At 50.2% G+C, this 16,916-nt stretch overlaps 1 protein-coding gene across 1 annotated transcript in view; it reads left to right on the top strand.

Moving 5' to 3' along the window:
- The window catches only part of CACNA1I (calcium voltage-gated channel subunit alpha1 I), a 190,780-nt gene that overhangs the window by 65,907 nt on the left and 107,957 nt on the right, over positions 1–16,916 (top strand). Inside the window, exons 3-4 of the mRNA XM_064283506.1 lie at positions 8,050–8,161; positions 9,588–9,721. Coding sequence (XP_064139576.1) covers positions 8,050–8,161; positions 9,588–9,721 — 246 coding nt within the window. The remainder of the gene's footprint in view (positions 1–8,049; positions 8,162–9,587; positions 9,722–16,916) is intronic.

The following is a 16,916-nucleotide window of genomic DNA, read 5'->3' as shown; positions in this document are numbered from 1 at the left end:
CGTGTGGACCCTATTTTTTCTTCCATGATCTTTATAGTTTTTGGTTTTATATTTAGGTCTTTGAAACATTTTGGATTATTTTTGTGTATGGTGTGAGGTATGAGTCCTGTTTCATTTTTTTACAGATGGACATCCAGTTTTGCCAGCATCGTTTGTTAAAAAGACAGTCTTTTCCTCATTTAATGGACTTTGGGCCTTTGTCAAAGATCAGGTGAATGTAGGTAGATGGATTTACATCTGGGTTCTTGATTCTGTTCCTTTGGTCAATGTATCTGTCATTGTACCAATACCAGGCTGTTTTGACTACTGTAGCTGTATAGTGTAGTATATACTAACCGAGGTCAGGTAGTATGAGGCCTCCTACTTTATTCTTCTTTTTCAATAATGCTTTACTTATCTGGGCCTCTTTCCTTTCCATATAAAGTTAATGATTAGTTTTTCTATCTCATTTAAGAATGCTGTTGGTATTTGGGTTGGGATTGCATTGTATTTTTGGGTAGAATTGTCATTTTCACAATGTTGAGTCTACCTATCCATGAGCATAGTATGTTTTTCCATTTATGTATGTCTTTTTTAGTTTCTTGCAGTAGTGTTTTATAGTTTTCTTTGTATAGGTCTTCTATGTTCATGGTTAGATTTATTCCTGAGTATTTTATTTTTATAGGGGCTATTATAAATGGTATTACTTGCCTGATTTCTTTTTCATAGTTCTCTTTATTGATGTATAGGAATCCAACTGATTTTTGTTTGTTCATCTTGTATCCTGCTGCTCTGCTGAATCTTTCTATTAGTTCCAGTAGTTTTCTTGTGGAGTCTTTTGGGTTCTCTCTATATAGTATCATATCATCCACAAATAGAAATAGTTTTACTTCTTCCTTACCAGTTTGGATGCCTTTTATTTCTTTTTCTTGCCTTATTGCTCTAGCTAGGACTTCCAGCACAATGTTAAATGGGAATGGTGACAAAGGGCATCCTTATCTTGTTCCTGTTTTCAGGGGGAATGTTTTCAACCTCTCTCTGTTGAGAATGATGTTGCTTGTTCGTTTTGTATAGATGCCTTTTATTACGTTGAGGAATTTCCCTTCTATTCCTGTTTTTTTGAGAGTTTTTGTCAGGAATAGGGGTGTTGTACTTGATCAAATGCCTTTTCTGCTTTGATTGAAACGATCATGTGATTCTTTTTATTTATGTGATGGATTACATCGATTGATTTTCTAACGTTGAACCAACCTTGCATACCTGGTATGAATCCCACTTGGCCGTGATGTATTATTATTATTTTTTATATCATGCTGAATTTTATTCTTTTTAAAAGGCTGTGAGTGAAGATTCAGCATGCAGTGAGGCAAACAGCAATCAAGAGTTTTATAATAGCATCTCTTATTTTCTACTCAGGGTTGTTGTTGTTAGGTGCCGTCAAGTCAGTTCTGACTCATAGCGACCCTATGAACAACAGAGTGAAACACTGCCTGGTACTGTGCCATCCTCACAATTGTTGTTATGCTTGAGCCCATTGTTGTAGCCACTGTGTCAGTTCATCTCATTGAGAGTCTTCCACTTTTTTGCTGGCCTTCTACTAATATTTACTAATATTACCCAGGGTAATATTAGGTAAAAAACAAAAACAACAAAACAAAAAAAAAATCACTAAACCAGTTGCCATCAAGTGAATTCTTATTCATGGCATCCTCATGTGTCTCAGAGTAGTACAGCGCTCCATACAGTTTTCAGTGGCTGATTTTTTGGAAGTAGATCGCTAGGCCTTTCTTGCAAGACACCTCTGGGTGGACTAGAACCACCAATCTTTTGGTTAGCAGCCGAGTGTGTTACCTGTTTGCACTACCCAGTGACTACAGATATTAGGTAATCAGCAGAGAATGCCAACATGGATTCTCAGTGCTATGCTGGCAAAGGGGCTTTTCTCCCCTAAACCCCAAAGAACAGGAGACGCTTGGCACTGTTGTAAGAGGGGCTGACAAAGAGAGAGGCTTTCTCTATTGAACTTCCACATAACAAAGCCTGGTCCCAGCTTCCAAGGGATGAGGTCACCTGACCCTGTTTTTATAGCCTAGATCAGAGGTGGGCAACCTTATCTGTAAAGGGCCAGGTAGTAAAAATTTTAGGCTTAATGGGACGTATGTCTCTGTGCCACCTACTTAAGTCTGCCATTATAAGTGGGAAAGCAGCTGTAGACAACACGTAAGTCAATGAGGGTGGCTGTGTCCCAATCAAACTTTATTTATGGACACTAAAATTTGAATTTTGCTTAACTTTCACATGTCACAAAATATTACTTTTTAACCATTAGAAAAATGTAAAAACTGTCTTTAGCTTACAGACCCTACAAAAACAGGAGGCAGGCTGCATTTGGCCTCAGGATTGTACTTTGCTGACCCCTGACCAATATGATTGACAGTGATGCTAGCCAGTGATGAACTCCCCTTTCTGACTTGGGCACAGCACCATTGCAAAGGAGTCATCGGGAGTGAGCTTCCAGCATGGGAGCAGGAGAGAAGAGAATCTGTCCAAAATTTTTCCCCATCCTTGTCCCTTTTGATAGCCTGGCTTAATTGTCTTTGGGAATGCAGTCCCATCAGCCAGTGTGTGGTGAACCTGATGTACTAATGGCAGCTTATCTAGCCCATCCTTGGTCACATGGCAACGCCTACGTGCGTCCTGTGTTCTAGGGGCCTGCCAGCTCCCTGCCTCATGTGCTTGCTGTGAGGTTTAAATGAGATGCCAGTTGTCATTCAGTTGATTCCAACTCATGGTGCCCTCATGTGTGTCAGAGTAAACTGTGCTCCACAGGGTTTTCAATGGCAGAATTTTTGGAAGTAGATGTCCAGGACTTTCTTCCGAGGCAGTTCTCAGTGGACTTGACCCGCCAATCTCTCTGTTAGCAGCTGAGCTGCTTAACCGTTGCACCAGCCAGAGAATCCCTAAATGAGATAATATATGTATTTGATTAGACAACTTCTTGGCAAACAAACACTCAAGAAATGTTGGCGATTGTTACTGTGGTGCCCAGCACACAGCAGGCACTCAATATATGCCCTCAGTTCTGCTCTTTAATTCACTGTTCAGCTCAGAGGTTCCAGTTGTGAGGACCATGGGAGGCTCCAGGAGGGAGGGACAGGGGGTGGGGGGCCGGGCGCTGTGGATGGCTCCGCAGGGGCCGAGTGCTGGCCTGACGTAGAGCTGAGGTGCTGGGAAGGTGCTGCAGCCCCCAGGGACCCTGATTGTTTTCCTCCCCCAGGCCGGGGGTTTGGGGAGGTTTGCCTGCCAAGGAAACAGATCAATTGGGTTGCCATTGATCTGTTTCCCCGTCTGTATTTCTCAAAGGCGCCCAAGGCTGCCTGTCAGGGCTCTAATCAGCTTGAAATGACCACCCGTGTGGCCATGCTGAGCACGTGCTGCCCATGTGGGGCCTGAACATGTGGGGAAATGGGGGGGGGGGTGTTACGGTGTGGGGGTTTGACAGTCCAGCCCTGGCTCAGATGGGGAGTCTGTTGTCTGAATCTCGTCTCAGTTCTGGGTGTGCTGTATTGTTTGGACAGTCTCTGTCTACCCCTCTCTGGCTTCCAGCTTCTTGTCTGTGCAGTGGGGGATAAGAAGCTCGCGGGGGTTGCTCTGGGACAAACGTCACCCCAGCAGGTGTGTGGCTGGGCCCTAACAGCCAGGCCTCAGGTGCCAGCTGTGACCTCCTGGTGGGAGGCAGTGGAAACCCTTGAAGAACTCCTGCCCTCGTGCAGCCGACACTCCAGCCCCTGCCTGCTCTATGACCCAGGCCCGTACTGCCGTCTTGGGGCCCCATCCTCTCTCAGATCACCCCAGAACCCTGGAGCTTTGCTACTGAGCCTTGAATCTCACTGAGTCTCCAATGCTTTGTGATGAATGGTGGAAATGTCAGGCCATGGCAGTGCTCAGCTAGTAGACCTTGATTCCCTCTGACAACCTTCTACCCCACATCACATGGTCTGTTCAACTTCAAGGAAGCCTGCTGCCTTTGATCCCCAAGACCAGTGGGGAACATGTCAGGCGCTGCAGGCAGCGATGCCAGCTCTGGGCTGACTTGTGAGCCTTGTGGGTTCTTGGAAGGGGCCTGCCTTCTGCCTATCCGGAATTTCCCTGAGCACCTCAGGGCAGGGGCTGAGACCATCCATCTCTGAATGTCCAAAGCTGAGTGCTTCAGAAATGAAAGCCACTCCTTCTGCCCTCTTGAGGGGCTCAGCACAGGGGGTGAGTTGGACAAGCAATGGAAGCAGTGTGGTGCCATGTTTATGGGCACCGCTTCAGTCAGACAGCCTGGGCTACTCACTGCCAGTGTGACCTTGGGCAAGTCATTTGTTTGTTTCCTCCTCTGTCCCCAGTGGATTCTGGTGAGGGTCAAGGGCATGTCCATGGGGTGCCTGGCAGACAGTAATCGTGGTTACTACCAAGTTCATTGCTATGACACATGCTAGACCCGGTGGCTAGGGCGCACTTCCAGGGAGGAGACTGAAAAGTGCCTCAAGGGAATCTCCAAGAAGATGTGACAAATGAACTGGGTTGTGAAGGGTGAATAGGAGTTTGCCTAGTAGATAAGTTAGTGAGGGAAGGACCACCCGGGTGGGGGAAAGCGCATGCAAAGGGTGTGCTTGGGGACAGCAATAAGTTCAGTGCATGCAAAGGCCAGTGAGAGGTAGGACTCGAAGAATCCATTGACAGCAGAGTCTAGGAGGCCTTGGATGTCGGGCTAAGGGAGGTGATGGGGAACCACGGAAGGTTTTTGTGCAAGAGAGAGAGAATCATAATCAGGGTTGTGCTTTGGGCAGATTAATCTAAACAACAACAACAACAAAACCCAGACTTGTTGCCATCAAGTTGATCCCAACTCATAGCGACCCTATAGGACAGAGCAGAACTGCCCATAGGGTTTCCAAGGAGTGGCTGGTGGATTCAAACTGCCGACCTTTTGGTTAGCAGCCAAATGCTTAACGACTGCACTACCAGGGCTCCACAGGTTAACCTAGCGGTGGCAAAATAGCTTCAGGTTAAAAAGAGCAGGCTCTAGGTTCAAATCTCGGCTCTGCCATTTCCCAGCTGGTGACCTGGGGCAGATCCAAATTGTGTCTCAGTTTCCTTCATTTGTAAATGGGACTTATGGTAGTACTGTGAGGATTGAATGCAAAATGAGAGAATTAGTGCCTGGGTATCACGTGAGGCAGATTGGAAAGGCAGAGGCCAGAGCTGGGAAGCCAGAGAGGCGGCTGGCAGGAGACACTGAAGCTGGGCTGAGATTCAGGCACAGGACAAGGAGGGGGAAGCTGTGGTCAGGGACAGGCCATCACTGTGGAGAGCACTGGCTTCAGAGTCCACCAGGCCTGGTGTGAATCTCAGCTCCAGTACTTCCCAGCCATGTGAGCCTGGGAGAGGTTCCTAATCTCCTCAAGACCTGTGAACCTGTGACCTCCACTGCTTAGGGCCCTGGTGAGGAAGGAATGGGGTTCCAGGCCCCTGGGAGATACCTGCTAAGTGCACTTTGAGTTTGGAACTGGCAGGAAGGGCACAGGGAGCAGAGAAGGTGCCCAGAAGGAGAGAGAGCGACAGGCAGGGAGGAAGGCGAGGAGGATGGGGACTTCACTGGTAATTAGAATGTTTGAACTTCAAAAAAGTTAATTAATGATGAAGCTACTGCTGGAGCGATGCTCAGGGTAGAAGGGGGCCCTGGCAGCAACTGAAATTAATTACAGGCTGTGGGGGGAGAGTGGCAGGCAGTGGGGTAGGGGGCAGGGAGGAGCAGGGCTGGGTGGGGAAGGTCTGAGGGGAGGTGGGAGGGAAGGCAGCATCCTGAGGTGAGCAAGGGCTTTGGGACCAGAAGGGAGGAGGTTGCCATGGAAACCAGGTCAGTCTCCTGGCGGGCAATAGAGGTGCTCACCTCCCACCCCCTCAGGCTCAGCCTTAGAGCCAGGGCTTTGAAATTGAGGGGCGAGGATTTTCCTTCAGAGGCCGTCAGGGACCCCTGGATGTCAGAACAGGCAGGCTCTATAGAGGTTTGCTTGCTCATTGCGTAAATGTTTATTGAGCGGCTACTAGATGCCTGTCGCTCTGAGAGCTGTGAATGCGTAACCCCTGTCCTCACGGAGGGCATGTTCTAGCAGTGGATGAGGACAGTGAGTTTATCAACACCACGGTTTCAGGGCGTGGTGCGTGCCCGGAGGTGGTAAGTCAGAGTGGCCGGTGCTGAAGGTGGAAGAGGAAGGCCACCAGGAGTGGAGAGGTTGGTGGGGGAGCTTCTCAGAGGAGGCGATAATGAAGCTACAGGGTTAGAAGGAGCAGCGTAGAGGATCTTGGGAAGAGGCTTCAGATGGAGGGAACAACATGTGCAGGGGCCCTGAGGTGGAGTGTACCTGGTGTTTCTGACGAGCAGCAGGAGTGGAGTGAGCCAGGGGGAGGGCAGAAGGAGATGAGGTCAGGGGCATGGGGGCCATAGGCCGGGCCGTGCACTCCCTGGTGAGAACTTGGAAGTTCACTCTGAAGAAGACAGGGCGCAGCCCGGCTTTGAGCACGGGATGGAAGTGCTCACTGCTGCTGCAGGGAGGGTGGACCAGAGGGAACTCAGTGGGACCGGTGAGAAGACTCCTCCTGGTCCTCCCATGGGGACACCGAGGCTCTGAGACAGGAATGGCTTGCCTGAGATGCCAGAGCCGGTTACTGCTGGGACTGAGTTCAAATGCAGGTCCCCTGTCTCACCAGCAGCACCTTTTCCCGTTCACTGCTTTCAAGCACAAGAGGCTACCTCCCCGTTGCCTGTTGCGCACTTTCTGGGAGGAGGGCAGGAGTGGGGGGGGGCGGGTAGGAATGGTGGTATGTGGAGAGTGCCGTCAGCATCTCTCCTCTTAGAAAAGGAGAATGCCTCCTGGCTCTAGTCAACACCTCCAGGGTCAGCCAGACTTCCTGGCCTGGAAGTTCACCCCTGGATCTGACTTCAGTCCTTCATGCTGTGTGTAGCTTAAGACCATTTTACCTTGGACTGGCTTCTTTTCAACTAGGCACAGGTTTTCTGAGATCTGACGATGGAAGTGGGAGACAGCAGTTTGGAAGAACCAAGTAGGCCTCAGCCTTCTTATCTGTACAGAGATGGTGGGGGCTGTGAATGACCTGGCCTGAGCTCCTCTCAAGCTCTGACACCCCCCACCCCTTGTACGACTCTAGTGGATTGGGAGTGTGGGGGCTGAGTTCAAAGTCATTCAAAGACTGGGCAGGAGGTGGCCCAGAAAGGAAGGGAGGGGATGGAGGGGTTAGGCGGAGGGGTGTTTAATAAGGAAGTGCTTTCAGCTGGGTGAGGGGAGCAGGGAGGAGCCTGGACTAGGGAGTGGGAGAGAGCATAGAGGGAGCCCACTTATGGCTCCAAACAAGTGCCCAGAGGCCCTGCCCACGGCTGCATTAAGAAATGGTCTCCAGAGCTCCGTGGCTGCAGGAGGCTTTCCGAGTGGGAGGCCCATGGTGGCCAAGCCCCACCTGCTTGGTGCAGGCCTGGGGTGGGCCTAGGCATGGCCATTCGGAAGCCCAATGGTGAACTCTAGCCCCAGCAGCGGGCACGAGGGGAAGGCTGGGAGCAGCCAGCCAATATCACCCACACCAGACTGGCCCTCTGCAGGGTCCCAACTCAGGCCTGGGGCAGAGAACAAGGCTGGGCAGAGATGGAAGGGTGTGGCAAGGGAGGGAGAGAGTGGAGAAAGGAGGCAGGGAGAATCAGAGGGCGGAGGTCAGAGGTGGAGGAGGCAGGGCTTGTACAGAGATGGGCCACCAGCTGGGCTGAGGGGAGCTCTGAGCTGGGGCGGGGGAACAGGGGTCCTGGCAGGTGGTGGCTTGGTGGGGCTTGGGTCCTGGGATGGGTTTGGCTTCAAAGTCCTTGAAAACCTGGGCATGACCCATTCAGGGAAGGCCCCTGAAGGGAGGAGGAACCAGGGATGGGGGTATAGATGTGTTCGTGGTGGGTGAGGCTATTACATTTCGGGGTGCACCCTCACGGCCCTCTGACTGTTTTGTCCTTGACCTGGTGTGCACGTGGTTTGAGTGTGTCAGCATGCTGGTGATCCTGCTGAACTGCGTGACGCTGGGCATGTACCAGCCTTGTGACGACATGGACTGCCTGTCGGACCGCTGTAAGATCCTGCAGGTGAGGCCCACCCCGCCCTGCACACTTTCTCCCACCCCCTCCATCCCCGGGTCTCTGGCTAGTCCAGACGCCCATCTTTTCCCATCCTGACGCCTTCCCCAGATCACTCCAGCCTCAGGCGCGCCACCCCTCCCCTGCCAGTAAAGCACAGTTGATCCCAGCTCTCTGCTGCTTAAAACCTTTGCTTAGCTCCCGGGGCTCTTGGGAATGAAGACTCAGCTCCGTAGCTTGCCCTTCTGTGCCCTCTAGGAGCTGGCCTCCAGTGTCCCTCTTGCTGTCATTGTCCTCTAACCTTGAACCCGCCATGACCCCATGGGGGCCTAACCTTTTGCACCTGCCATGACCCTGTGCAGGGCTCACATTCCAATGGGCTCATTTGATCCTCACAACCCTGTGTTGCAGGGTTGTACCCATTTTACAGATGTGCAAACTCAAATCCCCCTCTTGGGAAAGCCAGGTTCCTTCAGGGAGGAATTGCCTGCTGCTGTCTCCTGTGTTCTCATGAACTCGGCAGGGCTGGGCCTCTGAAACCTCCCTCCCCGGGCATTTGTTAAGAACCCAGACCCCTGGCCCCAGCCCGGACCTGCAGAATCAGAATCTCTGAGGCAGGTAACTGGATCCTCAGCCAGCCCCGAGTGAGAACCGTTAGCCTTCGCTGGGTACTAGACTGGCTTACGGGGGATGGTGAGCTCACTGAGGACACAGCTGTGTGTCATTCATCTCTGTGTCCTGAACACCCAGCTGAGGGCTTGGTACCCAGTAGGTGCTCCGTGCCCACTGCTGAACTGAATTGACCGTAGCCCTCACTGAGCCTGGAAATAGGAATTTGACCTGGGCCCTGCTGTCAGGGAATATACACTCACATGTACCCAGGTTTAGGGACACATTTGGGGCCTTCTTGGGAGGGCCCCTTCTGTGTGGGCTTTGGGGTCAGACAGACCTGAACCTGACACTTATCCCCTATGTGACCTGGGCCAAATCGCTTAACCTCTCTGAATCTCAGTTTCCTCATCTGTAAAATGGGGCTACCTATGGAGTTGTCAAGACAATTAAAAGAGAGAATGCAGATTGAGTGTCTAGCCCAGTGCTTGGCACTTATTAGGTGCTCAGTATATGGGAGAGCCCCTTCGTTCCCCCATCTAGGGTCATTACACTTGGTCATAGGGAACAAATAGAAGGGACTGTATGGCCTTGGGCAAGTTTGTTCCCCTCTCTGGGCCTCAGTCTCCTCATCTGTGGAATGAGTGCATTGGACCAGGATCTCTGAAGTTCTCTTCCTGCCATGAGAGGGAGTTTCCGGGTCCTTTCCAGGCTCCTTGCCTAATGCCCATGTCCCTACCCCACCCCATGGCTCCGACCCTCGGGTCTTGCTCGGGAACCTCACACTATCCCTTTCCTCTTGCCTTCTTCCTGCCCTTTCCTGCAGGTCTTTGATGACTTCATTTTCATCTTCTTTGCCATGGAGATGGTGCTCAAGATGGTGGCCCTCGGCATTTTTGGCAAGAAGTGCTACCTTGGGGACACATGGAACCGCCTGGATTTCTTCATTGTCATGGCAGGGTAGGTGGTCCACATCAGACAAGTTCCAGCCTGTGTACACTCCAGACATCATTTAAATAATCCACGGACTTCTTGGTTACAATGATCGAGCTCTGTGGTAGTGTGTGGGGCCCTCTGGACCACTGGGGTGGGAGAAATGATGTCCCTTTGCTACATGGTCTGGACAGACAGACATTCTTTCCTTCCCTCTTTGGTATGTCATGTGTTCTCCTGCACTGTCAGCTGATAATGGGTCCGTTTTACATTAACTATATGATCTCAGGAAAGTCATTTAACCTCTCTAAGCCTCAGTGTCCTCATCTGTAAAATGGAAATAATAATAGTACCTGCATCAAAATGAGCACCCAATAAATGTTAGTTGTTATTATTAAATGAGATGCTGGTTGTTGCCAAGGCAGCTCTGACTCATGGCAACCCATGTGTGTCAGAGTAGAACTGTGCTCTGTAGGGTTTTCTTTTGTGACCTTTTTTTAAAAAAATTAATTCATTTTATTTTGTTGTCGTTGAGAATGTACACCAAATCAACCATTTCTACGTGTACGATTCAGTGACATTGATTACCTTCTTCGAGTTGTGCAACCATTCTCACCCTCCTTTTCTGAGCCGTTCCTCCTCCATTAACATAAACTCACTACTCCCTAAGGTTGCTATCTCATCTTTCTGGTTCCTCTTGTCACTTTGATCCCATATAGATAGTTCTTAAAAGAGCATAATGCTCAAGATGGGCATTTTTTACTAGTTAAACTAAATTATTGTTTGGCCGTCCGGTTTTCAATTCTGATTTTTCAGACGTAGATCGCCAGGCCTTTCTTCTGTGGTGTCTCTCGGTGGACTTGAACTTTCAACCTTTCGGTTAGCAGCTGAGTGCGGTAACTGTTTGCACCATTCAGGGTCTCTGTGAATACTCATTAGGTTTCTTAAAAGTCTTTGCTGATTCCTGAAGTAACGTGTCAAGATATCCTTTTCAAAAAAGTTAAAAAAGAAAATGAACCTGGCACAAATCTAGAATGAGCAAACATATCACAGATTTATTCAACCTGTTAATGACAAACCAGCAGGATAGTAATCAGCAGAATTAGGACAAAAAGTATTGGAGAAAGAAATGGAACTATGATAGCTGGGTTGGAATCAAGACTGGTTAATGACCTATAGGGTAATAAACTATAACCTTTGGGGTTATCTTTTCTATGGGACAGTAATTTCCCCCAGTCAAAAGTCTACACGTTTACATGTAGTTTTACACGTCTGGACCTTTAATTAATAGTAAACAGTGAGTCAAATAGAGGTACCTTCCCCTAGATAATGAAATAATCCTAAAATGGGTCTGTTAAATAATGCTCCAAATAACATGGCAAGAAACACTGCCCTCTCTGCCTTATTTCCAAGTTCTAGGGTAATTTTTCCTAACTCCTGTTTCCGAGCAGACGTTTGTTCTGCTGGCTCTGCTCGCTGCCTCCCATGGACGCCCCCACCTGCCCTTTTGACTCGAGGTGTCTCCTCTATTGCTCCGTGATTCCCCGCAGTCTGCTCATATTTACAAATAAAGAAAATGAAGAGCTAAGCTGAACGGAGTCAGGAGCCAGCCTGGCTTCCCAGCATGGCGAGGTCTCAGGGTGATAGCTTCTCTTGGTCCTTGGCAAGGGGGTGGGATGGAGTGGGTCTACGGGCTGGCATCCTCCTGGGAAAGGGGGCTAGGGCAGGGCCGGCCTCAGGAGGATACAATACGTGCAGGTGCACAGTCCTGCACTGAGAAGGGTCCCACGCTTGGTTTAATGCTCTGTGGTCACCTTTTTGAAATTCTTAATAATTTACGAACAAGGGACGCTGCATTTTCATTTTGCTTTTGCACTGGGCTCTGCACATGACGTAGCCGGTCCTGGCTGGAGGTCAGGTTCAATGGAGAGTTTTTTACTAGAGTCATGAACACTCATGTGCCCAGCCCTGTGCTGGTTGCAGGGGGCCCAGGTGAACCAGTCCTACCCTATCTTCAAGGTCCTCCCAGTTCTTTGTGCCTAGAACAGGAAGTGACTGAGATGGCATGGGCGGGGAGGGCAGGACGTTGCTGGAGAGCCCAAACCTCCAGTCTCGTTTTCACCGGGACCCATCCCCAGAGCTGCCCGCCTGCTCCCTGTAGTCCCACCCAACTCGGTGCTATAAATGTTCCGTTTCCCGAGTAACAGGCCTGACATCTGAGGATGTTTTCTCCCTTCCTGCCCCTCCCCTTCCCCAAATTACTGGCTCCTTCCTCAAGCTGTGGAGGGAGACATAGAAGCTCCGAGCTGGAAGGTTCCTTAGAGGTCACAGCCTTCAGCTTCACATGGAGTATAATTATCTTGGCAGGCTTAGCTGGGACCCAGAGGCCAGCCCCCTGCTCGCATGCTGCCACTGCAGGGAACTCACTACTTCACAAGGCAGCCAATCTCAGACTGGGACGGTCTAAAAGGACGTCGTGTTTGGTAAAGTAGAGGGTCAGCGAAAGCGAGGGATACCCTCCATGAGATAGACTGACACCATAGGCACAACAATGGGCTCAAATATACCAACGATCATGAACATGGCACAGGAACAGACAACATTTCCTTCTGTTATACGTAAGGTTGCCGTGAGTCAAAGCTGACTAAGGCAACTAATGACAATAACTTTCTAGAAAGTTCTTTCTTTCACTGAGGTGAAATTTGTCTTACTGTAACTCCCACCTGATGGTACCGTTCATCTACTCATTCATTCACTAAATCAACACTTATTAAGCACCTACTACATGCCAGGCATTGTGCTGGGCCGTGGGACATGAGGAAGAATGAGACAGACACCGTCCATGATCTCATGCAGCTCACAGAAATAAAACACAGATATAAAACAGATAACCCCAAATAAATTCCAAACGGGGATCAAAGCTGTCACAAAGAAGTAAAGAAGGCATGGAGTAGGGGCCTGATTTAGTTGGGGGGGTGGTCAGTGAACACTTCCCCGAGGAAGGTTGAGTAAGAGCTGACCGGGCATAGCGTGGGGGAAGGATGTCCCAGGTAGAGGGAACACCATGCCTGAGACGGGCGTTTGAGGGATGGATGGCAGAGTGGGGGGGGGGGTGAGGTGGTGCTGGAGCCCAGGGATCGCAGGGCTGGGTGCTGAGCGATGAGGCCAGAGAGGTGGGCAGGGGCCTGATCACGCAGGGCCTGGAGGCTGCCCGGAGGGGCGTCACTGACACACAACAGCCCTTTAGAAGTTGAAAGGTGGCTCTTTTTGTCCCTCAGGCTTCCCTTCTTCAGGTGAAATGTCCCCGGCACCCCCCAAGATTTCTCAAAGGACAGCATTCCCAGAGTCTACCCCCACTGGACTCCATTCCGGCTGTCACGGTCCCTCTTGCAATATTGTAGGGAACAGGGCCCCAACCTTCCGACGGGGCTGAGTTGGGGATGTGCCTCCCACACCCCAGGGCTGTGCAGAGCTCTGGTGACCTGCGGACTGGCTGTGCGTCCTGCTGCCTCCAGGCCGTGCTCACCCCCCAAGCCTGGTCTCTCCCACTGTGGAAGTAACTGCAGCTGATTTCTGATCCCTAACACCAAGCAGTGTATTTATCCCTACTGATTTGATACTGCAGTGACTTCTTGGCATCCTGATTCGGTCTCTCACTACATTTACTTCCTGTGCTTGATCAGCCCAGGACAGAGAACCCTGTGGCACCTTGCTAGAGACTCTCTGCCAGTGTAACAAAGCCTTGGTGATTGTTTCTTTTTGTGTATAGTTGAACCCACCTCCGTATCTTATCATTTAAGCTACATTTTCTGCCTTTGTCCATTAGGGGGTCATGAAATATTCAATTATATCCCTGTTAAACTTGAGATAGCCTTTGTTTATACTTGGTGCTTCATGCAGGTAATTCTACCTCCTCCCCCAACTAAAACAGTGAAATGAGGTTGGCCTGGCATTGCTAGCTGTGGGGAGGGGCCTGGGCACTTCCGCTAAAAGCTTCTCCAAGGATTCTGATGCCTGGTCTTTGAGGTAAACCAGGACTGGATGGCCGGGCTGCTGGGACCACCCAGAATGAGGTTGAGCCAGAACCTGGCCAAGGCCGTGGCTAGCATGGGCCCCACCTTTGATGGGAACAGGGAAAGGAAAGCCCTTCAAGCTTCGGACGGCCATGGCTCCTGCGGCAGCTGAGGAGTGTAAGCAGATAGGTAACACACAAGCTCCCCACTCCTCACACCCCTGCACTGCCCTGCACGGCCTTGCACGCGTGCTCTGTTCTTCTCAAACTTCCAGGAGCAACAGGGTCACTGGGGCACATGCTAAAGTGCAGATTCCTGGGCTTCACCCAGGATCCAGACCTAGCAGGTGTGAGCAGGGCTTAAGAACCTGCACTTAAAACAGCGCTCAGGTGGCCCTGATGCAGATGGTCTGTGGGCCACTCTTGGAGAAACTGGTTCATGTTACTTCCCAGCAGCCCGTCAGGGGGGTGCTTCAAGGTGGCGACTGAGACTCCCAGTTTCGGGCATCGCAGCAGGAGGGGGAGAAGTATGGGGAGGGGCTCCATCTCTGCAGCTGTATCAGGATCAGATAAATTCTCCTGACAAGTGAACAGAACAGAACAGTGGGGACTCCACAAAGGGTTTTTACGACCATTAATATTAATAAAAATAGCAGTAACATCTGTAACAGAGCATGTTGGCCCTCGGGGTGGGAAGGAGAGGTTGGATCAGGATTTATTATACCCTGGAAATATCTTCTCCTGAGTGAGTGCAGGGAGAGCTTCCCACCCCGACTCTTACAGGCTCTTGGGAAGCAAAAAGTCAATAAGAATTCTTCCTCAGCCCTGGACTAGAGCTTTCTAAAAAGCTTAGGCAGGCACGTCCCTTCTGTGGTCTTACCGAGAGTTGCTTTTGTCCAAAGGGCCCCATCAGTGGGACTTTAAAAAGCAAAGGGAATTGAATCCTCTCAGGTACCATCCAGGGGTGTGATAAAAATAAGGACATTGACTGTTGAGTACTCACCTTGTGCCTGATGCTGAGTGTTACCTTGTTTACTCTTCAGACTAGCTCTGCGAGGGAGGAACTATGGTCAGTTCCATTTCACAGGTGAGGCACGGTGACTTGCCTAAGTCATAAGGCTGGTAAGGCATAGAGCCAGGAATTGAACCCAGGGAGTTTGGCTCCACGAGCTGGGATTGGGTCCTGATTCTCTGTGACTTGCTGGGTATATTTGTCAGGAATGCTTTGGGCTGCAAGTAACAGAAAACCTAGCCAACAGTGTGTTTGTTTTCTTCTCTAACATAATGTGAAGTTCCAAGGTCTTCAGTTACTGGCAATGGCTTTGTGATGTGGGGACCAACATCCTTGTGATTTTCTAGGTCTTTCTTTTATGGTCACAGGTGGCTGCTGAAGCCGTGGACATCATGTCTGCATTGACAGCAGGAAGAACGTGTGAAGAAAGGTGGCAATGCAACCATGCTTGTCCGCTTGGATCAGGAAGGCAACATTTTCTTTCCCAGAACCCTCTCCTGTCCCAGCATACTTGGCCAGAACTGGGTCTTGTGGCCAACCTTAGCTGCAAGGGAGTCTAGGAAAGCTGAAAACAATCAGAGGAGGGAGAATACACACTGGGTGGGCAGCTCTGACTCTGCCACATTCCTCTCTCTCAGGCTCAGCTTCTTTGTCTGCCCTTTGCCAAAGCTGTGGCCTTACCACATTCCAAGTTGTGGCCAGAATCTCCAGAGCTCTGACTGGGCTGACGGGGCAGGGCCCATGATCTGTTGAGAAATCTAAATCAAATACCAACTAGTGCAAGCCATGCAAAGGTCAATGCCTGGCACCCCCCAGGCCTGTCACTGACTTTACTCCCTGATTTATCCATCCTAGACTCTACAGGCCAGTCTTCCCCGAGGACGTGGGGTTCTGAGAGCAGGATATCTCTGAGTCATCATCCTGGAGTCCTCCAGAGCCTGGCCCTGGGCTGACCTGGCACAGGGGAGGTCAATGGAATGTTTGTTTCCTATCCCTGTGTCAAGGCACCACAGAGCTGGGGGAGAGGGTATCTGAAGCCATTTTCTTTAAGCTGAGCTGACTATTGGGTGGGAACCTTGGTGTGGATTTTTTTTTCATTTGCATATATGGGAGAGAGGGTTATGGGCCCTGTTTAGGCCTATTTCCATGGAAACAGAGTGGTAGCCACCATAGCTGAGGATGGGGGAGTGTCACCAGAGATCCTAGGACACAGTGTGGCGAGTCAGACAAAACTCCCTTAGTTATATGGTACAAGAACTCACTCGACCTGGTTTAAGGGAGTTTATCTGAAAAGCTGAGGGGTCTCTGGCTTCAGGGTTTGCTCCATGCAGAATCTTGAAAGATGTCACCAGACTGTGTGCCTAGAAAGGCACACAGCTCAGCTGATCCTTCATCTGTGCTGACCACCATCACTGGCAGCTTTCCTCTCAGGTGGCAAGTTGACTGTGGGCAGCTTCGAGTTTATAGCTTAATCCCACCAGTTCACTACAAAGACTTTCTTTTCCTGGCCATTCCATGGAGTCCTTAAATTGAGCCTCCTTGGTGTGTATTGGCTGGCTTTGGTCACATGCTCATCCCCAAGCCAATCACTGTGGCCAAAGTGAGACAGAGCTCTGATTGGCCAGACCTTGGTCAAGCGCATCCCTGCCTTTGGGTGTGAGATGGGCCCACCTATACCATGTGGCCTGAGAATGGAGAAGAGTGGATCCCTGAAAAATCTATGGCTGTTACCCCAAGCTGAGAAGGGCGGTGGGGCAGCATGAACCCATGGATTGCTACGATGATGAAATGTTTACTGAGCGCTTCTCCTGTGCTGGGTGTATCCAAACAGGGTTGGTTCCTTCTGGAGGCTCTGAGGGAGAACCTCTTTCATGCCTTTTTGTTCCTTGGCTTGTTGGTGCATCACTTCGATCTTTGCTTCCATCTTCACATCACCTTTTCTGTGTCTTCTCTTTTTATAAAGACACTTGTCAATGGATTTAGGGTGCATCTGGATAATCCAGGATGATCTCATCTCGAGATCCCTAACTTAATTCCATCTGCAAAGACCTTTTCCCCAAATGAGGTCACATTCACAGATTCCAGGTAGACATATCTTTTGGAGGGCCACCCTTCAACCCATTACAGGGGCCAGTCAAGAAACCTGACTGAAGGGACCATAAAAATGGTGTCTGGGAGGTGTCTGACCTCCTCTAACT

Source organism: Loxodonta africana, chromosome 4 (genome assembly GCF_030014295.1).
Source record: "Loxodonta africana isolate mLoxAfr1 chromosome 4, mLoxAfr1.hap2, whole genome shotgun sequence".
NCBI classification, from domain to species: Eukaryota; Metazoa; Chordata; class Mammalia; order Proboscidea; family Elephantidae; genus Loxodonta; species Loxodonta africana.
The sequence above is the reverse complement of the archived record's forward strand: the minus strand, read 5'-3'. Positions and strand labels throughout refer to the sequence as shown.